Genomic DNA, 25,725 nt, shown 5'->3' with positions numbered 1-25,725 from the left:
ATATTTCTCTTTCGGTCGCCGCCATATGGCTGTTGATGTATTTATCTGTCATACATATTCAGGAATCCCAAAATAGCTGGTGAGGGATGATACAAACCTAATTATAGCATTAAAATAGGACAATCTGAATTTAAAACACATTCACCATGTCGACAATGATGTTCGTGTCGTTCAATGACTTTGCAAAGATATGTGCAGACTGCTGGAATCATTTAAAGTGTGGGTTTCTCGTTACTGATAAAACAAGAAAACTGAATGACGGCTGGTGTAGATGGAACTTCCAGGAGTTCCTATATGTATAGCCATGGGAAAAGGTGAGTACAACAGCAAACGCATCACCATGGATAAATTTGCACACATGTCGGGGCTCAGTCTGATGGAATGGGTGTGCATACACAAAATATTCGATTGTACATTGACATGAGAACTCAAACTCTCGAACGTAAAGTTGGAGGTGTACGCAAGGAACTAGAGATATACAGTCATACATTTTTGAGACTGAACAACACACTGAACGAACGAGTTAATGCAATCGAAAAGAAAATAAACGACTTAACTGGGAAGTAACTGTTAGTGAGAAGGGGACAGTGTACGTACAGCTTAACGCAACTGAAAAGAAAGTAAGCGACCTAACTGAAGGGAGAATAGCTGTTATCGAGAAGGGGGAAGAGCATAAGAAGAAGAAGAGCGGATATATAAAATTTAGGCTGCTCAGAAATCTGGGTAATCTACAACGAGGTGCTGACTAAGCATAAACTCATCGAAGCACAGAAGGCGGTTAGAGAGAAGTTACGGTTGATGAGGTTACGGCATTTGAAGCGGTAGCAGACACTGTGAGAAACCTTTAAACCAGTTACTGAATCTCTTGCTAAACTTTCAGCGAAATCCCACAACGACGACGGTGACGCTAATGGCGGTTTCATTAAACGTTACAGCAACGCCAGGATGGACAAAACATTCGGTGTCAGTGGTGAAAATCATGCAAATTGGATATACAGCCTATAACCTGAAATGAACAAAATAGTACAGTTAGGGGCTAGAGAATTTCAAAGAACACCTGGTCTAATGAATCTTATTTTTCTATGACTCACAAGAACTGTAAATTATTCCACTAAAGTTCTGAAAATGTAGCGTGAAATAATGCATTTGAGCGATCTTTATAAGAACGCAAAAAAGAAGAAGCAATGTGAAATACAAATCAACTATAAAACCTATATTAGATGGTGAAAAAAATAGTAGCAGTGGTGGTGTTGACATTGAGCATAAAAGAGTGAACAATTGACTCCCGCAGTATATATATATATATATATATATATATATATATATATATATATATATATATATATATATATATATATATATACTCCTGGAAATTGAAATAAGAACACCGTGAATTCATTGTCCCAGGAAGGGGAAACTTTATTGACACATTCCTGGGGTCAGATACATCACATGATCACACTGACAGAACCACAGGCACATAGACACAGGCAACAGAGCATGCACAATGTCGGCACTAGTACAGTGTATATCCACCTTTCGCAGCAATGCAGGCTGCTATTCTCCCATGGAGACGATCGTAGAGATGCTGGATGTAGTCCTGTGGAACGGCTTGCCATGCCATTTCCACCTGGCGGCTCAGTTGGACCAGCGTTCGTGCTGGACGTGCAGACCGCGTGAGACGACGCTTCATCCAGTCCCAAACATGCTCAATGGGGGACAGATCCGGAGATCTTGCTGGCCAGGGTAGTTGACTTACACCTTCTAGAGCACGTTGGGTGGCACGGGATACATGCGGACGTGCATCGTCCTGTTGGAACTGCAAGTTCCCTTGCCGGTCTAGGAATGGTAGAACGATGGGTTCGATGACGGTTTGGATGTACCGTGCACTATTCAGTGTCCCCTCGACGATCACCAGTGGTGTACGGCCAGTGTAGGAGATCGCTCCCCACACCATGATGCCGGGTGTTGGCCCTGTGTGCCTCGGTCGTATGCAGTCCTGATCGTGGAGCTCACCTGCACGGCGCCAAACACGCGTACGACCATCATTGGCACCAAGGCAGAAGCGACTCTCATCGCTGAAGACGACACGTCTCCATTCGTCCCTCCATTCACGCCTGTCGCGACACCACTGGAGGCGGGCTGCACGATGTTGGGGCGTGAGCGGAAGACGGCCTAACGGTGTGCGGGACCGTAGCCCAGCTTCATGGAGACGGTTGCGAATGGTCCTGGCCGTTACCCCAGGAGCAACAGTGTCCCTAATTTGCTGGGAAGTGGCGGTGCGGTCCCCTACGGTACTGCGTAGGATCCTACGGTCTTGGCGTGCATCCGTGCGTCGCTGCGGTCCGGTCCCAGGTCGACGGGCACGTGCACCTTCCGCCAACCGCTGGCGACAACATCGATGTACTGTGGAGACCTCACGCTCCACGTATTGAGCAATTCGCCGGTACGTCCACCCGGCCTCCCGCATGCCCACTATACGCCCTCGCTCAAAGTCCGTCAACTGCACATACGGTTCACGTCCACGCTGTCGCGGCATGCTACCAGTGTTAAAGACTGCGATGGAGCTCCGTATGCCACAGCACACTGGCTGACACTGACGGCGGCGGTGCACAAATGCTGCGCAGCTAGCGCCATTCGACGGCCAACACCGCGGTTCCTGGTGTGTCCGCTGTGCCGTGCGTGTGATCATTGCTTGTACAGCCCTCTCGCAGTGTCCGGAGCAAGTATGGTGGGTCTGACACACCGGTGTCAATGTGTTCTTTTTTCCATTTCCAGGAGTATATATATATATATATATATATATATATATATATATATATATATATATATATATATATTACAAGGACCCCAACGAGATAATAGATCTGTTACCACTGCTCATGACATCAGCTGCCGCTTGTAACACAGATCATTCGAATGAAATTGTTTCAGTAATTTCTGAGCTTAGAGAGAGGTATCATTGAAAAATCACGGAGACTATAGTTCGAAAACTGCAAAAACCAGCATGCAATACATACACTCTTAGATATGTTATGATTAAAGGTTTGAACGACGTCTGGCAGGCGGATCATGTCGGCAGGAGGGAAAGTTCATTTACGAATAACGGATTGAAATATATTTTAATGGTAATTGATACTTGTTCTAAATGTGATTGTGTATTACCCGTGAAAGGGAAAACAGCGAATTATGTCACGTGCATTTGAGCGATTTCTGCAGATTGGGATGAATCGAAGCCCAGACAACCTTCAAACAGATCATGGCGGCGAGTTTTACAATAGGTATTTCAAGACTGTGACGGAGCAATATGGACATTCACCCACCTGAAGGCGAGTATCATAGAACGTCTGAACAGAACAACGAATCCCCAAATGTGGACACGATTCAATCTTGGTGGCTCACACAAACGGACTGCTATTCTTCTGCAAATAATTACATAGTGTAATCGAACCAAACATCGCACAATAAAAATGAGACCAATCGATGTTCATGATAATAGACTTCTAGACATGGTATACAATCATTTTAAATTGTTAGATCCATGCAAACAGCAATTTAACATAGGTGATTAAGTGTGTACTTAAAAACACAAGAAAGCATTTGGTAAGTCATAAATGTCAAACTGGTCAACAGGGATATTCACAGTTTTCAAAGTTCCGAGAACGAATCCTAGAACCTATCTAACGCCAGTAGAGGTACTGAAATTCCAGGATGCTTTTACACAGAAGAGTCACAGAAGAGATCGGAACCAGCTGTTTATCTTGTAGAGAGCGTCATGCGGCGTCGAGGGAATATAGGATTAGTTAAATGGCTTGGTTTTCCCGCATCACAAAACAGATGGATCGACGCTGCGATTTACTACATAACAGGGTGCGCAGACCACAACCATCTCAGCAGCATAACGTGTATGATAGGAGATGCATTAGAGCTGGAGGCAATATTATCGACAAACTACCGGTTGAATTACATATTCCTGGATATAAGTGCTGTTGATCTGGAATAAAACTATTAAAACGATTGACACGCAGTGATGAGGAGATAAATTTACTTGGTGAAGCGTGTATGGAACACGACATTGCATACACAGCAAATAAAAGTCGTCACACCACCGATCGATTTTGAGCTGATAAAGCTAAGACAATACGTGCAACAACGGTTGTTGGTATAGGTCAATGCACTGCAGCATTTGTAGTTGAAAAAACTATGCGTGGTAAAGTTAAGTTCGGGTTGGGTGTGAAGAAGATCAACCAAGTTATGAGGGCTGCATGTAGGGCGCTAAGGAAGAATATGACAACCAAAGGGTGCTGGAAAACTCCCCCTTGACAGTGATGTTTGCAGTTAAAAGCGCCTTGCAGCAGGAAGGAACGAGAAAACGCTTTCCACCAATACCCAAGGCGTCAGGTGGAATTACTCCCTTCCTGATTCCTACCCTAGCCAGCGCCAGTCTCTTGGCAGTAGGTTCATGGCTTGGGGTACAGCGACTGTTGCCAGGACAGTCAAGAATGTACAAAACTCGCAGGAGCAACTGCAGGAGGCACGAAGAAATAACCACATGATGGAGGCATTAGCTATCTGAAAAGGGCTGTACTTGAAATCATACAGAAAAGGACTAGGTCTCTTCATAAACGAAAAGAAACATAAAAAGCCTACCAGTACTATCAGACAGGGCGCTTACAAATACATATCTGCTTAAAGTTGTTAAGAAGAAATTTAACATTCCGAGATTCCGGGATGTGTTTATGTGGAATACATTACCGAAGACTATGTGGAAATCAGGAGAATGCGGAATTGTGAATTTAAATGTAGCAGGACGACATGAAACTCACTAGGTAGCATATGTTAAAAAAAGAAATACAAATAACTTCTACTATTTAGATTCATTCACCGACCTGCAGCCTTCAGAAGAATTACAACGATACTTCACAGGCAGAAGACATATGTTCAACAACTTTCGATGCTACCAAAACTTTAATACATTCCTGTGTGGTCAGTTTTACATCATGCACTTTCAGACGTTTACAAACGATTTTTAAGGATGGGCATTAATCATCTATCCATCAGTTGATTTTTAGACGCAATGTCATACGCCGGCCGGTGTGACCGAGCGGTTCTAGGCGCTTCAGTCTGGAACCGCGCGACCGCTACGGTCGCAGGTTCGAATCCTGCCTCGGGCATGGATGTATGTGATGTACTTAGGTTAGTTAGGTTTAAGTAGTTCTAGGGGACTGATGACCTCAGATGTTAAGTCCCATAGTGCTCAGAGCCATTTGAACCATTTTGAACCAATGTCATACGCCATGAGGACTACCATCTGTATTATGTGTGAATTACTTCCCACTAGTTGACTTAAGCATTGGAAATTGGAGTACTGCGCTGACTGGGCCAGGGATATACAAAACAATGTCACATACCGCAGAGGCTAACAATAAACTGCATCTGAAAATAATGGTAAAAACTAAATTCTGGAAACTGACCGTGGTGCATACGATATTCACGATTTAAACGAAGTTTTAAATCAGTGTGTAAAAGGGATTGAGCTCCAAGCAAACATTAGTACACTTAAATCTGAAATAAGGACGACGAATGCATCGATTCACTCACAGCAGAAAGATTCAATAGGCCTACTACTGGGTTTCACAAAGGAAGAGGTTTTGAAGACGGATTCCAGTAAATTTTACAAATCTGATCAAACAGTGGACATTCTCCCTGTCAGTACAAGCCGTGTTGAATGTAACATTACAACGATAGATTGATTCATTCAATTTACGGATTCTTTCCATTAGTTAGAACAGGGTATAAGATTTTTTAGACTCGTGCCAACGCTATGTACCTTCCAGTGGCAGTTCAGACAGTGAACTACCTGTAGTTACATATTGTTGACCAGAACAATCAACTTGTTGTCTTTCGTTGTGAGGAAATCACTGTACGACTGCATCTAAGACAGGACGGACGTAAGACATAAAACCAGCGCACAACAGAGCACTTCGCAGCATAACTGCAAGGTGCGAACACCTGCGAACTGCGAGCTTCTTAAATCGGTAGGCTTGAAAGCTCGCAATGACGTCACTCAGTATATCTCACCTACTGGAACATGATGAGCGAATCATACGCCAGGAATATTTTTCGCATAAACGTTATGCTTCAAGAACGTTTAACAGGAACGACGAAATTAGGTTATCATCCAGCACCAAGACGCATTAACTCTTCCATACAACACTTCCATATATTTGAATGGATCATTTAAGGAAAAGGATGGAAGTCATACTGCGGGATCAAGGCTTATACCTAATGCCTTAGCCGGCCGCGGTGGCCGAGCGGTTCTAGGCGCTACAGTCTGGAACCGCGCGACCGCTACGGTCGCAGGTTCGAATCCTGCCTCGGGCATGGATGTGTGTGATGTCCTTAGGTTAGTTAGGTTTAAGTAGTTCTAAGTTCTAGGCGACTGATGACCTCAGATGTTGAGTCCCATAGTGCTCAAAGCCATTTGAACCATTTGAGCCTAATGCCTTAGCATTTCTGTTTCAGGAAATACGTTATGAACTTAATGGGGCGGAGATTGATCGTACACGTAATGTTGGCACAGCATCAACCCTTAAAACGCGTCTCATTATCGCCTTCGAATCTGAATGGTTTAGAAAATGCAGCGTGGTTCATAGACGAGCCTGTGGGCAGAACAATAGAAGAGTACCGCCGATTTACTGCATGCATACCTCTATAAATGATTATGAGGTACTTAGAGGACATGCAGCAAATTATTGTGAATGCTAAACAGGAACTTATTCTGGTACGGAGAGCAACGGATAGCAACTCATACATTCAAGGATCCAAAGAGAAGAATCAGAATCATCACCAATAAAATTATATGGAAAAATCCGACACATCACTATGGCAGACGAGGAGCGTTTGGAGCTTGTAAAAGTTCTGGATACCAGTACATATCTGCTATTAACTTTCCTCTCATTGGAGGTTTCTGAGTGTCCAGTGCTAGAGACAGCGAGCAGACAAACATAGGCTATTAAGACCTACATGCAGCTGGAAAAACCGAGATTCAGCATACTTGCATTTCAGACCAATGGAAGGGGAAATTCAGCAGATGATTCGACCGTATTTGATAACAGTAATTTAACTAATGCCAGAGTATACATGAATTCAGAATTCTATCCGTATGACAATTAACTGCTACAATACAGCAAGGTTCGGTGCTTCTCACTATGAAACTGTTGAACAGAGAGAATGTCTACTCAGTCCATGGAAATAGAAGGAGCTGACACCAATCATTGGAACAGACTGTTCTATGTGAACCGACGGAAGATTCTGTTAATAGAATGAGATCATTAAAGCAGGACCAACAGAGGATGATTCGATTTTGAATCCTCATCAAATTTTCCAGAAAATACTGCAGTGCATGCTCTACTTTATATGACTGTGTGATTAACTATTGCCCACTTACTGGTGTTGTGCAGCCTGTTGTATAAATGACGAAGTGCTATGTCATACCCAGAGCATTTCACAGTGACAACTTGTAGTGTGAACTTCGTTTCTGACAGTCAAGGTTTCTATGTTGGTGAGTGTAGAAAATTCATATTTAAAGATGTTGCATTCATAGCATACACGGGAGATGCTGGTATAATAGAGAGACATTCTCAGCAAGCATTGCATCACTGAGCCCTCTCAAGAATGTGAATTATGCTACAATATGGAGGAGTGCAAAGTGGTTAACACTGGGACGATCCCCGTATACCTTACAAAGATATGATTATTTCAGATTATTTCACTTTTCACTTCGAATATTAAATCATCCTTATACCATCATCCATGTGAAAGGCGATTCTACGGGTGCCCTGCTTTCCACCAGCTTAAGAGGGTATATAAAGATAGTGTTGTGCCTGCTTATAAAAATGTATGCTTAATTTTAAGTTGGATTAATGAAAATAAACGAATCTTGTACCTCACATTCTGCATTTTTCTTTGTTTCTGCCTAGCTCATTGCTTTGCCCAGATCCTACATCTGTGGCTTTGTTCCATCACAGGTGATATAATTTCAGACGTTTGCTATATGTCTTTGGAAGTGGACACGATCACGCGTCACCTGTTCCCGAAAACCTATACGTGCAGCGCGGTAGGCGAAATCTCATGAAATCACTGCATATATTTTGTTTTCATCTTCAACGTAACCTCCTTCAAACTACAAACGACTATGTTGTGCACCATGCGCAGCCTTTTTATACAACTGTGAGGATAGGTATTTTGTGAAATAGCAACAAAGACGTATGGTAAAGGATAACAATCTTTTTAATCAGACATAAGTATTCACAGTAGTAATACAGCTTTACATTCACAAATCTTGTTGTTTTTACAATATACGAAGTAGTACTGCGTTTACATTCACAGGTCTTGTTACTACTGTTCGAACTTTTTCTTATTCACTGTTCTTGGTTTTACAAATTATAGTACTGCATTAATTTTTTTTTTTTTACTTTACATTGCAGTACTGGTTACAGCTGTTGCAGAGGCACGGTTTCTCTCACGCTAATACTACACACATTAAAAATGCTTTGCATCACCTCGGTTCCGAGAGTTCCGGAACCTGTACAGAAAATTGAGATAGAGATCAACATAAACATCATTTCCGCCCTTTTCATTGCTCATGAAAACCACACATTGCATGTTGTACCACCATACAGCGAGAACTTCAGTGGTGATGGTCCAGATTGCTGTACACACCGGTACCTCTAATACCCAATAGCACGATCTCCTGCATTGACGCATGCCTGTATTCGTTGTGACATACTATCCACAAGTTGTCCGCGACTCGTGGTCTTGCGGTAGCGTTCTCGCTTCCCGCGTACGGGGTCCTGGGTTCGATTCCCGGCGGGGTCAGGGATTTTCTCTGCCTCGAGATGACTGGGTGTTGTGTGTCTTTCATCACCATTTCATCCTCATTCACCCGCAAGTCACCGTCGTGGCGTTAAAGAACTTGTAGAGCTGCGGCCGAACCGCCCCACGAGGGGTCTACCGGCCACCAATGCCATACGCTCATTATGAACCACAAGTTCATCAAGGCGCTGCTGGTGTAGATTGTCCCACTCCTCAACGGCGATTCGGCGTAGATCCCACAGAGCGGTTGGTGGGTTCATAAACAGCCTTCACCAATTTATCCCAGGCATGTTCAATAAGGTTCATATCTGGAGTACATGTTGGCCACTCTAGTCGTTATCCTGAAGGAAGTCATTCACATGATGTGCACGATGGGGGCGCGAATGACCACCAGCGGCGTACGTCGGCCCCACATAAAGCTACCCCAAAACGGCAGAGAACCTCCACCTTGCTACACTCACTGGACAGTGTGTCTAAGGCGGTCAGCCTGACCAGATTCTCACCAAACACGTCTCCGACGATTGTCTGGTTGAAGGCATATGCTACATTCATCGGTGAAGAGGACGTGATGCCAATCCTGAGCTGTCCATTCGGCTTGTTGTTGGGCCCATCTGTACCGTGCTGCATGGTGTCGTGGTTGCAAAGGTGGATCTCGCAATGTATGTCGGGAGTGAAGTTGCGCATCATGCAGCCTATTGCGCACAGTTTGGGTCTTGTGGCTGCACGAAAAGCATTATTCAATATGGTGGCGTTGCTGACAGGGTTCCTCCGAGCTATAATCCTTAGGTAGCAGTCATCCACTGCAGTAGTAGCCCTTGGGCGGCCTGAGCGATACATGTCATCGACAGTTTCTGTCTCTCCATGTCCGAAGAACATCGCTTTGGTTCACTCTGAGATGCTTGGACACTTCCCTTGTCGACAGCCGTTCCTCGCACAAAGTAACGGAACGAACGCGATCGAACCGCGGTATTGACCGTCCAGGCATGGTTGAACTACAGACAACACGGGCCGTGTCCCTCCTTCCTGATGGAATGATTAGAACTGATCGGCCGTCGGACCCCCTCCGTCTAATAGACGCTGCTCATGCATGGTTGTTCACATCTTTTGGCGGGTATAGTGACATCTCTGAACAATAAAAGGAACGGTGTCTGTGCAACAACATCCACAGTCGACGCCTATCTACAGGAGTTCTGGGGACCGGTGTGATGCAAAACTTTTCTTGATATGTGTACAACTGTTACTAGTGAAATTCCACCCAAACAGAAGACTTAATTAATATATCGAACTGGTTAACTCTAAAACATTTTCCGCCTCAAGCTGCTGAAATAATTTAATAATACAATGAAGTGGGTGGCCCTACACTGTTCATCCCAAACAGCTGCACTAAAATGAACTGCGTGGAACCCACACTTAAAACTAATATGACTTGGACAGCTAGCGGTAGGTGAAACTTAAAAAACTTTTGTTTACACATGCACTCATACTATCACATAGGCACAGGAAGTGCAATAAAGAGTAAATACCATAAAACTATTTTTTTTCGATTTACAATTTTTTAACTTTTTGAATGATTTTACTCCTAATTTTAAAGTTGATAAACACATTGCTTATACACTCCTGGAAATTGAAATAAGAACACCGTGAATTCATTGTCCCAGGAAGGGGAAACTTTATTGACACATTCCTGGGGTCAGATACATCACATGATCACACTGACAGAACCACAGGCACATAGGCACAGGCAACAGAGCATGCACAATGTCGGCACTAGTACAGTGTATATCCACCTTTCGCAGCAATGCAGGCTGCTATTCTCCCATGGAGACGGTCGTAGAGATGCTGGATGTAGTCCTGTGGAACGGCTTGCCATGCCATTTCCACCTGGCGCCTCAGTTGGACCAGCGTTCGTGCTGGACGTGCAGACCGCGTGAGACGACGCTTCATCCAGTCCCAAACATGCTCAATGGGGGACAGATCCGGAGATCTTGCTGGCCAGGGTAGTTGACTTACATCTTCTAGAGCACGTTGGGTGGCACGGGATACATGCGGACGTGCATTGTCCTGTTGGAACAGCAAGTTCCCTTGCCGGTCTAGGAATGGTAGAACGATGGGTTCGATGACGGTTTCGATGTACCGTGCGCTATTCAGTGTCCCCTCGACGATCACCAGTGGTGTACGGCCAGTTTAGGAGATCGCTCCCCACACCATGATGCCGGGTGTTGGCCCTGTGTGCCTCGGTCGTATGCAGTCCTGATTGTGGCGCTCACCTGCACGGCGCCAAACACGCATACGACCATCATTGGCACCAAGGCAGAAGCGACTCTCATCGCTGAAGACAACACGTCTCCATTCGTCCCTCCGTTCACGTCTGTCGCGACACCACTGGAGGCGGGCTGCACGATGTTGGGGCGTGAGCGGAAGACGGCCTAACGGTGTGCGGGACCGTAGCCCAGCTTCATGGAGACGGTTGCGAATGGTCCTCGCCGATACCCCAGGAGCAACAGTGTCCCTAATTTGCTGGGAAGTGGCGGTGCGGTCCCCTACGGCACTGCGTAGGATCCTACGGTATTGGCGTGCATCCGTGCGTCGCTGCGGTCCGGTCCCAGGTCGACGGGCACGTGCACCTTCCGCCGACCACTGGCGACAACATCGATGTACTGTGGAGACCTCACGCCCCACGTGTTGAGCAATTCGGCGGTACGTCCACCCGGCCTCCCGCATGCCCACTATACGCCCTCGCTCAAAGTCCGTCAACTGCACATACGGTTCACGTCCACGCTGTCGCGGCATGCTACCAGTGTTAAAGACTGCGATGGAGCTCCGTATGCCACGGCAAACTGGCTGACACTGACGGCGGCGGTGCACAAATGCTGCGCAGCTAGCGCCATTCGACGGCCAACACCGCGGTTCCTGGTGTGTCCGCTGTGCCGTGCGTGTGATCATTGCTTGTACAGCCCTCTCGCAGTGTCCGGAGCAAGTATGGTGGGTCTGACACACCGGTGGCAATGTGTTCTTTTTTCCATTTCCAGGAGTGTATTTAACTTTTTTATAATTTTTATAATTTTTCCCAGTGCATGGTGCTTCTGTAGTCGTACAGAGATAGTATGCTACTTGTTACGGAAAAAAGAGGCAGATTGTGTTTACACGCAGGCAAACAAATTTTCCCAGGCAGCCACATTAAATCACACTTGCAGGCACACCATACATCACATACATGCAATATTTATACCATTCGGCGCCGGCTCTCAGTCACTTACTCACTCTCTCCTCTCATTCACACCGTCGGAGAACCCCCTCTCCCTGCCTTTGCTCCTCAAGTAAATAGTGTGAGCATTGGAGGGTTTCGATCCTGTCGACACGAATGGGGTCTTTTATCATTACGAGGTCGCAATCCAACTTTAGATTGCAGCACAGTGTTCACCTCGTGACCTCGCAGTCGAATACTAGTTTGCTGTACCATATGTGGAGGTTGAGGTGGAGCACCGCGAGTGTCACCGTACAGGCACAGCAAGTAGTCTTTGACCGTGAGGACACGTGATGCCGCACATTGCACACCCTTAGTCCACCTGTGGGTGGCTCCACCTATTGCACGATATGCATACATTTTGCTACTTAGGCCCACAAACTGCACAATCAGCAGTTCATCTGTCTTATCTTCCGTTAAGCTGATATTCTTCTCGTTCCGAGGAACCATACCATAAGGATTATCATTAGTGTATCCCAATGTGTCGAATTCATTACTGTGACATCTAATTAATTCATATGGATCGCAGTAGATGAAGCTATCTGTATCCATATAAAATAACTTTGGCTCCACGAAATGAGTTTTAGCAAACTCATAGTGGAAGCAGTACATGTGGAGTTTGATGTCCAGTTTACACACACCCAAACAGACAGATTTTGTGAACTCTATTGAAACCTTCGACATATCATTGAAAAATGTGACCACTTAAATTTAGCCCGGTGATGAACATTCTTACGCCCCACGACCCCTCCCATTTGGTACTAATCAAAATATCGCGTTCATTTCTTACATCCTGCATGGTTTTACCGAAAATGGAAGCAGACATTAATTTATAAAATTCTCTCTCGAAATCATTAGTCAAGTCCATCTTTTTTTCGGTAATTAACTCAGGATACTCCTTCAACTCGGGGGAATGATTGAAGGAGATAGTCCGGGTGATTCTACCTACCTCCATCCCTAAGCTGAGATAATGCTGGAGGATACGATAATGAATTATATACCTCTGCTTGTGTCCAACAGTGGTCATCAGTTTAGGGATAGTGCTTCCTCACGAAACTTGTTTCTCTGAACATAACGGCGAGTCGCTTTTCATTTCAAGCATATTACCAGGTTATGTGAGGTCAGTCTGCCTCCACCACATACCTTACATCATAATTAGCCGCCAGACCCGATATTTTTCCTCCTAATCCCTTTAATTCGTTTTCGGGCATTCACAGAAACATACCAACTGGCAGTGGCTACATCGTGGCATGCTCGTACAAGCTATTCACATCCAAATATAGAATTTAACTTGCATTGAGGGATGCTTTCAACCTCGAACCCATGTAGATTACTTGCCATGGCCTATCTATGAAGACACTGGAAAAGTTCTCCATGGATCCCGCGTTCAAAGAAAAGAAGCCTCGTTTTCTTGAGCACTACGTTCAAGGACAACCTAGATGCCGTGTAATAAAAGATGGTACCCAGAGAATACTTGGATATGCATACAGTCCGTAACTTTCAAAAAATATCCGCAAGTAAGCGCACGTCTGTTTTCATGTATCGTCTTACATATTCACCCAAACTGGGAATAGTGAAATCCCGCCAGACATCCACAGCAAGGTCATAATCTGCACCAGTTATGGCATCGCCTGTGTTATTATCCAGATATAAGGCAAAACTCTTTTCCTAGTCACAAGTTGAAACTTTTCCTCGTCGGAGTATACAGATAGCGTTATATGCATATCCTGCCGAGACGGAGTTTCAACGAGTTTCTGGAATGGCTCCTGCATAAAACGTAGCTTGTCAAGGAAGTGTAGCGTAATTTTTGTTGTCACTCGTTTGGAGAATGAAATATATTGCTCAACACTCTCAGGCAGGACACTGGCCTGATTTTTCTCTCTGTCAAAATTAGCCAGTTGCTCAACTGGAAAGTTAGCATCATTTCCGCTTAAACTATGGAAGAAAATGGGTATCTTCCGTGGTAACTTCTGCTACAAATTGCATATGTTGTGAGCTGCAACGCGGAACTTCCCCTTAAGATGAGAATGGTCTCTACGGTGAGTTTCAGTTTTCTATGTAACGGCTGCCCAGAAATATGACAGTTAACCGCATAATTGTATAATTTTTTATCCTCCTTAGACTCGGTCATACAGATGTTGGTGCCGTAAAGCGTACCGTATCAGTAACCCATGAGAGTTTTGCAAGCTCAGTGAACAACCAAATACAGTATTATCCCCAACACAAGATTCTTAGCGATTAAGACTTGAATCATACGAGCGTCCAAGTTGGTACACTGCAGCGTATGATACGTGTTTTTGGGTGAAGGTCGTATCTGAGGTTAAGAGGTTCCCTTCAAAGTGCATCACAGGGCCAAGGAGACATTCAAAGTCAGTATACAACAAACGGACATCGTTTCTGGTGGCGAGCATTCTTGAATTTAAAGAACTGGTTTTCTTCTGTAGGCATAACAACGGATACTGGTTTCTTGGATTCACCGTCGTTCAGAAGCCTTATAAAATACTTTTCCTCAGAAAAGGTATTTAGACATCTGAAAAAAATTTATTTCTTTATGTTCATGTTTCGACAATTGCCTGAAAAAGAGGCGAGGCATGTCTTTGATCCATATGTAAAGCTGATTATCACCTTCAGAGAAGAGCAGCATGTTTACATGAAGATCACGCTCACCTGCTTGTTTCTAAACATGGAGTGGTCCTGCACGTCTGGATTGCTTTTCTGCTTCTTCAGACCACAAATATCAACCGATATTCCAGGATTTTGGGCCTCAAATTTTGGTATGTCCTGAATCTTTACGGGGAACTCGATTCTGTCAGAGTTATACCTCACATGGATCGTATTGTTGCGGACATGGTAATGACCTGTTTGGATGTATACTTTAATTTCTCTTACAAGCCAGGATTGACCATGCAAAACAACCATTATCCTTTTAATTTTGGACCTTAATACAGGATGACTTGTTCTTAATATCCTCAGGCAGTCTGATATAACTAGACCCTCCATTTAAGGGATCACAGACATCAATACGGATGTCGAGGTGTGGTATTTGGCTGAGTGCTTTAGCTGCCCCCTCTTATATCCATCTCAGAGAACTGGATCAGTATAGCACCCAAGGTGGATTCACGATACCACGATACCACTCGGCAATTGATGTACTCAGTGATATAGCGCCGTTATCACCCCAGATGTAGTGGAGGCTTTGCTTCTCATCAGCACCCTGCTGATTTTTTTTTTGGGGGGGGGAGGGATTAATCAACTCGCAGCAGATTACTACATTACACTTAATGGCATTAATTCTCGGATCATCTAAGGTTTTGATGAGCTCTGGCTCCAACATCGGGAGGCATGCTTCTAGAAACCTAACAGGGTCACGATACTCCCTGGCCAGATTCTCAATTCTAGTGAACGAGACACGACCCACAAAGGCCCTAGCAATTGCCTAGTATTCTAGAGGTTCATAACGCCACTAATCTGATGTCTTTCACCGTCAGGACAGGAAAGAGCACTGCCGCTAGTCACAGGTTCATTACCATGGACAATGCAACTAGGCGACGACTGCATCTACCTGGTGACATGGGGGAGGAGGCGCCATCTTCGGTGAGGGTTATGGACTGAGACAGAGAGACCTTTCACTGCTGGCGATGGCGATCAGCTGGAGCCAAAAGGGCGCTCGTTGATGTTGCTGCATGTTGGAGCCTCACCACCGCCAGCCTGGGGGTTGCAAGATCGTTGCTCTGACAGAACCACCCACTCACATCACAGAGTATGTGATGGTGTGGGGGCCAGCATTGCAGTGGCCGCTAGATGCCAGTGCCACATTGAGCTATTGTAGTGGCAGTGTAGGTGGCACATCTGTAACATATGAATAAAGGAAGATTTTTTTAGTATTAGCCGTAAACAAGTAACAACAGTTAAGTACATCAGTAGTCCAGAATAATAATTATATGCTGTAACAAAGACGATTGCATTATAAACACTTTTTACACTCTAGGTCCCAGGATTGAGTAGTTCAGCCAATCTTTCTGTTAGTTCTATCACTCAATCAAATACTGCCTCCTCCCCATTTAAAAGGGTGAGAGGGCACTGCTTTTCAGCAGCCACCGTCTCATGCACCTACCCTAGTATTTCACCCTTTCTGGAATTGTAGTTGGGGAACCAGTGATCCATCTCACATAAGTCATCTACAACAAGATACTAATTGTAAGAAACAACAACAAAAAGTAGATACTGATTTTACATACAGCGAGATATTGATTACACATAACTACAAAAAATATAAGTTCATACCAAATGGAGGTGATGACACATGGTCACCAATCTCGATTCATACCCTGCTAGATTCACATCCTCCTCTTGCTCCACAGCAACATCTACAACAATGAAGAATATGTACCTTACACAACTGTATATGAGGAAAAACATGACTAACATGAATATTACAAATGTACTTACGCTATTGCTGCGTTCCGGTCTCCAACAGCCGCTTAAAGTTGGTCAGCTGGTGCTCTAATGCTGCGACAGCGAGTTCAAAAATTTTATAAAAATATTTTATAATCTGAATACATCGAGAGCTGTTTTTTGAATATGTAAACTATCACACAGAATTCGGAGGAGTACTTACATGATGGTAGCACAACCTCTTCTGCTTGCTACTGCTGGCGATTTTCAGTTTCCAGCTGACACTCTAATTCAGCCTGAATTTCGGGGAAGAGTGCTGCAGTACCAGGAAAAAAGAACTTTTACAACCAATTTTTACGAAAATGTATCACAATCTCGAATGATTTGAATACTTTGCTACTAAATTTTTTAACTGTCGCAATTTCAACTTTTTTCTTTTTCAATATATAAACGCTTACATGGCAATTGCACCAAGTTTGGCAGTTTCCCATCACCACTGCCACTAGCATAGCTACTGCCTGGTCATTTCATATTGCGAGGATCACACATACACAACTAGGTGCTGTCGAAAACTCATTATGGTTTTGATGAGTATTGGGCTTTATATACCTTCAGACTCTGCCCTCTATTTTGCAGAGAACCAATAGGAACTCAGAACGGCATACCAGCAAGTTATAACTTTCCTTATTTTTCTTCAGCCAGGCTTGGTGCAGGTGGGTGAGAAGCAGAATGCTGCAGCGAGGGAGAAAAAAATTCTGGGACAGACAGACAGAGGGACCTTTCTAAAACATCCATTGTTTGCTGGCAAGTAGATGCATGTGGCTGGAAAATTGGAAGCAGCTTCTATCTTCAGAAAACACTCGTTGTTTATTCTGGGACATCAGATAGCCTGGCACTTCTGACATTAGCTGTATCTCTCTAAAACATGCTGGTGTTTGTTAGGCACAGGTGAGGGAGGGCGGCACTAAACTTCGAAAACAAATCGGTTGTTCACGGTTGATGGCCATTGCCAACGCATCTAGGGAATGGCAGCTAACATTACAATAATTTGCTGATTTCTCTTCTACTACTGGCCATCCGCTGCAGGCCGCCCCCCCCCCCCCCGCCCCCCGCCCTTTCCCTCCCCCATGGCCCTCAGCAATAGCTGTAAGTAGGCTGTTTAGGTTTTTTTATTGGTAACGCCACCTCTGTATGAAAATCACTGGCTGTGCTGTGTGCAGTCTGTGGCTGCTTTGCATTGTTGTAATACTCGCCATTGTAGTGTTATAAGAAGAAACACTTGATCACAAATTCTTTCTAGTTTACAATGGACCATACAGAATCCGACGTATACCACATGATAATTGCGTTGAAGTTGAAACTCTGCGTACTAGGAAGAGTAAAGGTTTACACCACATTTCACATGTAAAACCATTTATTGAAAGATAATCTGCTTTTTAACTTTGTCTTTGCCATAAAACTTTTCACTTCACATTTCTAGTATGCTTTGTCAGACTTAAGAAACTGTAAACATGCAACAATGTTTGAAGTTAAATATCCAGTCTAGAACCTAGGGAACATTTTTAAACAGAAATTACGAATGCATTGTTATAGTGAACAGACGACACAGTGTTGTATTTGTACATTCTTGCTTGTTAGTTGCACGATTACGTAACGACTATCAGGCTTACATACTTAGGACACATACTGGTACTGCTAATGAGATTTTAATGCAACATTTTGGTTTACTTGAAAATACATTCTGGGTTTAATGTACTTTCTGTGAGATACCAGACGACACAGTGGTTATTTTAAGTGACAACTACACGGTTTTATCACGACGCTACTAATGAGTGACAATTTACAATGTTCCTTTGTAGTGTTTCTGTTTTATTTCTGCACAGTTTTTCTGTTTTATTCTGCAAAGTAAAACATGTTTTAGTAGTAACTTTTGTGGTATAGCTACAATGAGATTGCCTTTTCCGTAGCACAACAATACGTTACAGCACAGTACTTTCTTCATCATGGCAATAAGCGTAATAACTAAGATATCTATACATAAAGCATTTCACTTTTGTTTATCATGAGGTAAGTACATTGACTTCTGCAGAACTTAGCTTTCGGAGGACGATAAGTACGACACTTCCACAGAATTATCTTACAGCAAGACGCACATTTAGCGCTACAGGACACGCATTTGAGTGATTAATTTTGTACTTAAAACATTTATTTTTATAGATATTTGAAGTACAATGATACAAAGGTTTTCAGTGATACATTTCATTTCATTGCTGTAATCTGTAACACCTGAGGGTATAATTACATTAATCCTCAGGGGGGTACACGCTTACTTTGTGTACCATGTGTGTGGCAACCACAAGGAACCCTAGCTAATATGGTATTTGCTTATACAACTTTACACACCGGTACCATATTTCTCCAACACACAAATTACACAGCTATCTGATCATTTAACTGAGAGATAAACATTTTTTTACTACATCAGTGACACATGTTTACGCAATACACAGTTGGGTAACTACACATTTATGAAACTGTATTTTGTCTGTACTTTGTAAACTGTTCATATGTTTCAGAATCATTGTGATACTATGAGAGCTTTGAATGATGTATTTGGTAAGGGAGCATGATTTTAAAGTACGTTTGAGGTAGATGACACTATTGAAATGAGCAGAGAATTTTTTTTAGGTTTTGAAATTATTGCAGAAAGCTACGACGATTTTGAGATTTGACTGAGGTGTTATGATGTTATTATTACGACGACGATGTGTACTATGCTGTTGAGATATGTTTATGATCAATAAGACGATGCTACCGTATATGAGGAGAAGAAGTATGTTGGAAACCAAGAATCGTACTTTAAGAGTTATGAAATGTGCGTAAATGCGTGACTGTATCACAATGCTGACGAATATTTTATTTGGACACTTATATTTATAGGATTTTCTTTCTACAGATTTGCAACGCTAATTCTTGACCTGTGAAATATTTTTATGTGAGACTGTCACTGTAGCGGAAACTGCTGTCGTAAATATTTCCGTAAGAAAGTTAAGTGACCACCTGCACGTAATGCGTCGTGGGCACCCAGCTGCACGACAGACACCTGGAAAAAAGCCATTAGTGCCTTTCAGAGGCGCAGGTGGAGAAAAAAAAAGAGGAGAGACCATTAACCTCGCTATTGACATTCCTTTGTGGAAAGCATCGCAAATAAGACACGCTCATTACTTGGAAACATATGATTATATTGTGGAGCGCCTACTTTCTGCTACTTACTGAAATGCTTATAAACTGGTGGGAAATATTCTTACATCTGCAAACCTGATAATGACAAGTGTCTTTCTACGAGAGTTGAGAGCTACTGACTTATGAAATTTCACATGACTATTGAATGATATTTGTATGCTTTGGTTTGCATAACTGCTTATTTCATTTGATACCTGTTTTCCAGCTGTGTTACAGCATTAGTTTTATAAAATAAACTTAGATCCATTTGCTAATGTGAACACTTTCTGTCAACAGATCTATTAAATGATAATTTTGTAATCCACATTCTTTAAAAAAAGGAGCACTTGGAAAGGAAAGAACAATAAGAAGGGACTAGTAACAGTAACTGGACACATAATTTTCTTTTCAAGTACATGTTAATATTTTTTTTACAATAAGTTGTTGTGGTGCACCACTTTAATTACTTAGACATTAAGATGTGATTATACATTTCCCTTATCTGCATTGTTATCTTTAGTGTACTATTTTTTCTGCTTGAGCTATGTCATGTTTAGATATAAGCTGCTGTTTGCCAGGCATAGTGCTACTGAACTTTAATTTGTGTTACTCTGCTAAGCCAGATTTATATTTTTGTTTGCTGTGCATTGCCTCATATTAGTTGTAATGTTGAATTGCTCGGTAATTTAGATTTACTGTAGCTTGCATTGCGATTTTCCATTTTTTTTATTGCTGTTTATATTAATTGTTTTATGTGCTGCTGCATTGCCTCGTCCCTTAGTTTAGCATCTGAGCTCAGTAGATTTAAGTTAGCTTAAGAGGGGGTAGCCTCTAAGAGAATGAGTTGCGATGAATTGGAAGAAATGCATTCAGAAGTTATACGAAAAAAAGTACAGAAAACAGGTTTAGGTAGGATTTTCTTGGAAATAAATGTTGAGGTAAGAAATGTGTGAACATATAAATACAGAAAGCATGCTTAGATAGAATTTTTTTGGTGGAAACAAAGGATGAAATAAGAGGAAAGATATATGAAGTTTTGAGTTGGACTGCAGTACCACATGTTACATTGAATACGAACCCTGTCCTTTCCTATTGGTGTTATCCCACTATATGTTTGTGTACCCTTGTGTATTTGTTTTCTTCCTGTCTCTGTGTAGTTTCATAGAATTTTTTCTTCTTTTAATATTAAGCTACATTCACTATGATGAGGAATACTGTTATCCTCAAATATAATTTGCATTAACAATATGTTATTTACCTTGTAAATATGCTTAGACATTATTTATTCTGGTTTGTTGCTCACATGTGAAGGTGATGTTTCAAAGGTTCTTGTGATCTTTATGTATTTACTTATGTCATAATTCCTGTAACACTGATGTATATGTCTATTTCTATTCTTTTGTAAAGCCTGTACTACAAATGTTATCTGTATTATTATGTTCTTTAATGATGTATTTTGTACCTTTGTAATTGTATTTTCATGTTGTAAATTTATAAAATTGTAATTGACACCAGTTCATCTTATTATTAACTTGTAAGTTACATTTCACTGCACACGTTTCTGTTGGTCATAGTATATGGACAATATGTGAGAAGTAGGGACTGTTAGTGTTTGCACGTGTGTTAATAATTCAGCAAGGGACTGGATAACAGCATTGCTGGTTCTAAGGACAATTCCAAAAACTTTGTGAGTGAACAAGTGGTGGTTTATGGACTTGCTATCTTCTCCGCAAGACTCTTCGATGGTGAATGTGCACCTGCACAATCGCAACAGATGGCTGCTGGCCATCTCTATAAGGACTACAGTGGGTCTGCACCTCTGGTGGCCCACCAATACCATTATCTCTACAAGGACTACAGTGGGTCTACATCTTTGATGATCCATAAATACCTCTGCACCTCTGGTGGCCCACCAATATCGTAATCTCTACCAGGACTACGGTGGGTCTGCTCTGTGATGACCTACCTACCAATATTCATCAAAATTTCGACTGACTCTGCAGTGGGTTTGCTCTGTTGTGGCCCATTACCTGTCAGCATGTCGAGAGTCAGCACTGTCTTTCCGTTGGAAGGACAACACTACTTCTTCAAGACAGCATGGAAATCCACTACTTCTGTATGCGTTTTCTTTTACTGCTCAGACTTTGAGAAAAACACTGCTATTTTACTGTGATGAATCAGGACTATCTTTATAGACTGTGAGAAAATTTTAGCTTTTGACCAACATTGTATCAATAAGTGTGTGCATTTGATATCTTTGTTATTGTAATTGTGAAAAAAATTTTAACAAATATGTATTGGCCAATGCCCAAAAAAATTTGTAAAATTTTTTTGTGGGGAGCATGGGGGCTATGTAAGTAGGCTGTTTAGGTTTTTTTATTGGTAACGCCACCTCTGTATGAAAATCACTGGCTGTGCTGTGTGCAGTCTGTGGCTGCTTTGCATTGTTGTAATACTCGCCATTGTAGTGTTAGGCAGCTGGCTGTGAACAACGCGTAGCGTTGCGCAGTTGGAGGTGAGCCGCCAGCAGTGGTGGATGTGGAGAGAGAGATGGCGGAGTTTTGAAATTTGTCATGAACTGCTATATTTATATATGATGATATCAAGGTAAATTCATTGTTTGTTCTCTATTAATATCTTTCATTTGCTAACTATCCCTATCAGTAGTTAGTGCCTTCAGTAGTTTGAATCTTTCATTTAGCTGGCAGTAGTGGCGCTCGCTGTATTGGAGTAGCTTGAGTAGCGAAGATTTTTGTGAGGTAAGTGATTTGTGAAAGGTATAGTTTAATGTTAGTCAGGGCCATTCTTTTGTAGGGATTTTTGAAAGTCAGATTGCGTTGCGCTAAAAAAAAAAATATTGTGTATCAGTTTAAGAACAGTCATTTGTAATTGTTCAAAGGGGACGTTTCATAGCAGACTGTGAGGAGGCTCCTACTGTGGGTGGGTGGGGTGGCGGTTCCATTGTGTTTGGTCCAGTAATAATGTGTGACGTGAAGAGGCTGTGGTCCAGCCGTGGAGTGGCTCCTGTAGTTCTGCTGCAGGCCGCCAGATACCACACCAAGCGGCGCACATGTGAGATGAGCATGACTGCTCATTCAGCAGCAGACTGCTGTGCGAGCAATACCCTCGCTGGGCAGTCACAACTGTGTGACGCACACTTATAGCACCCGACAGAGTGACCATAGTGTACGATGCGATCGAAAGATAAGAGTATACCTGTCCTACAAAATGCATATTATGTGCTCTGCAGTGCATAATTCTTCGATTTCCCATCCTTTGAATTTTCTTCGATTTCTACCACCTATCCCCATTTTATAGACAACTTCCATCAACAGTTTCCGTTAATATTGCTTTCTCTGAAATGACAATTGGATTTTACGGAGGAAATTCAATTTTACTATGAAAATTCAGAATTCCCACCAAAATTCGAAATTCCCACCAATAGTGTAGGTGAGGGAGGAGGAGGGGTGTCGGAGGGAGCAGGAACCCACGTGCCAGCTGGGGAAAACACATGACATCATCCGTGGGTGGGGGTGGGGATGTGGTGGAAGGGGGTAATTAATCGATCAGTTTAATTAATTTGCATATCAATTTCATATCAAAAGTGTCCTCATGTCGCCATCTCCCTACTACTGTAATGGATATCAACTTGCATTAAGTGTAGGTAAATGTGAGGTAACGGGCTTGATGAGGGTACAGAATCTGATAGCTTGTGATGGATTCGACTGGAGTTTACTCGCACTAAGTATCGATAAATAACTCGTTATGAAATCAATTAAAGGGATGGCAAATATATGAAATGACCTAATGAATGCCACAATAATTTAAAGCGACTGCAGTAGAGAGAACATACGAGGTCCATTTGTGACATGTTCATGAGCATTGCTGCAGTAATTGGGATCCTTAGCAAAGCATACTAAGGGAGAAGACGCAAGGTACTCACACTTGCTATGAGCAGAGGTGTAGTATCGAAAACTAAGATAATAAAACACACTTCTTTAATACTCAGTCTCCTGAAACTGCAAAAAATTTAAAGGGTACAAAGTGACATGTAGGAGGAAGACCTACAGATGTCCACATCTGAGTGTGCCGTTTTATGATTCTTTGGCATGTGTGTAAGAACTGAAAGGCAGGCATGTGCCCTTGTCTCACTTGGGTATCAATGTAGCGATATTAGCAGGAAAAGTAAAACTGATAAAGCAGGACAGAGGTAACGGAATATAAAAGTTTTTCAGAGTGGAGCGATAACCATGAAGGACTGGGCAGATTGCAGGTAGTTTCATAGTTCTAATCATTTGCACAGTTACAGGTGGAGAATGGACTGGAAAAAGGGAGGAGAAAGAGTTAGATTACAATTACTGACCCTGTACCCATTCCGGTCCCTCTGGCCATCGCCCAGAGATTCTTCTTCGGGCAGCGACTTGAGGAAGACTTCGAGACCCGTCGTGGGGCCTGAAGCGATGTTGCGTCGCATCTGGCACGGATCGCGGTTCACGGTCGCCCCGGTGGGCACCTTGTACGTAGACATTGCCGGGCTGAAAAGATCAGGAAGTGCAGGATGTTTTTGTAAGTCACTCTCTCATTTCGACAGAAGAGAATGTGTTACGTTTCGATTTACACTGAGGAGCCATAACATTATAACCACCGCCCACCTCGATATTGAATGCCGCCCGGTGGCGTTACGGGCGTCTCCCGTAGTAAGGAACGTATATAAGCGAAGCAGAAACGAAAGGGGACTCATTATAGCGACGATACGGGTTATTATGACCTGTCCCCAGGGAATCAGCTCCTGGGAACGACGAAGCTGGTCGGCTGTTCGTGTCCTACTGTCGTGAGCATCAATAGAAAGAGTCACCACAGAACATGGAGGTTGGAGCCTTGCGTGCCCTCCTAAAGCAGCACTGGTGGCTATTTGTGGCTGACCTGACGACAGACTGCAATCCTGGTGTAGACACAAGTGGTCCAGAGCTCACTTCTCAGTGTCAGCGTACACCTTTGAACGTGAGACTCCGCAGCAGACGACCACAAGCCCTTAATTTGTGAAACTGCGTGTACTGCGCGTAGACATCCAGTGTCACATATCACCAATATCATATCAGGAACTTTCCGAATAAGCATAACCGCTACTTTATTGCTTTCCAAAAGTTAACCAACATTCTATTAAGCAGGTGGTCATAATGTTTTGGCTTAACAGCGTATTTTTATTGTAACTAAGTAGTTAAGCACTGAATACTTCGAGGTTTTATTTGATACCTATTGATCTTTATCCTTTTCGTTTTCCGATTTTCAGGCAAGACGACGGCTCGATGGAATCCATAACAATCTTCAAACATTAGGTTTGCAATCATGCCACGCTAAGGTAAGAAAACACGCCAAATTCCACCCAGCACTAAAACTGCCGAAAGATTTTCTGATAAATGTAGTGGTTGGTTTTTCAGATCAATGATGCGCGCCAAATTATATAGAGATTTGCTTTGCAGAGCCCACAGTGAAACCAGTGGGGTAGTGATCCTCCTGTGCTACTAGCCATTTTAATGATCCCTTACGACACGTTGTTGAAGGTAAACTAACAACGATGGAGTGTACAGGATAGGGAACATACTAAATGAAATAAGAATGACGTTAAAGAAACTATATACAGGGTGGTCAGAAACAGTCTGAAAAGCTTGTAAGGGCTGTATATTGTGCTGAGAAATAATTTTTAAGAAAAAATTTGATACGGTGCGCCGTTTCCGAATCATCCAGCATTGAAGTTAGCCAATCAGGTCGCCACACAAATTCAAGCAGCCTGCCAGAGGCGGTATGCCAAACGTGTTCTTCATTTGGTTTCCTCAAACCGAACAAGAGAGCAACACAAAAATTAAAGAGTTGACGATACTATGGATTCAACCCGACCCAGCGGCACTGGATTCTCATGCGCTACCATCCAACGTAAACTATGAGAACAACTGCTATGATTAGTATCATCTTCTTTAGCAAACTTCTAT

At 42.9% G+C, this 25,725-nt stretch overlaps 1 protein-coding gene across 1 annotated transcript in view; it reads right to left on the bottom strand.

The window, feature by feature from the left end:
• Nucleotides 1–16,038: 16,038 nt before the first annotated feature.
• The window catches only part of LOC124613629 (sodium channel protein Nach-like), an 85,300-nt gene continuing 75,613 nt past the window's right edge, over nt 16,039–25,725 (bottom strand). Inside the window, exons 5-6 of the mRNA XM_047142343.1 lie at nt 24,102–24,273; nt 16,039–16,065 (exon numbers count right to left, since the gene is read on the bottom strand). Of these exons, the coding sequence (XP_046998299.1) occupies nt 16,039–16,065; nt 24,102–24,273 (199 nt within the window). The remainder of the gene's footprint in view (nt 16,066–24,101; nt 24,274–25,725) is intronic.

Source organism: Schistocerca americana, chromosome 4 (assembly GCF_021461395.2).
Source record: "Schistocerca americana isolate TAMUIC-IGC-003095 chromosome 4, iqSchAmer2.1, whole genome shotgun sequence".
NCBI lineage: Eukaryota > Metazoa > Arthropoda > Insecta > Orthoptera > Acrididae > Schistocerca > Schistocerca americana.
This window is presented reverse-complemented; position numbering and strand designations above follow the sequence as displayed.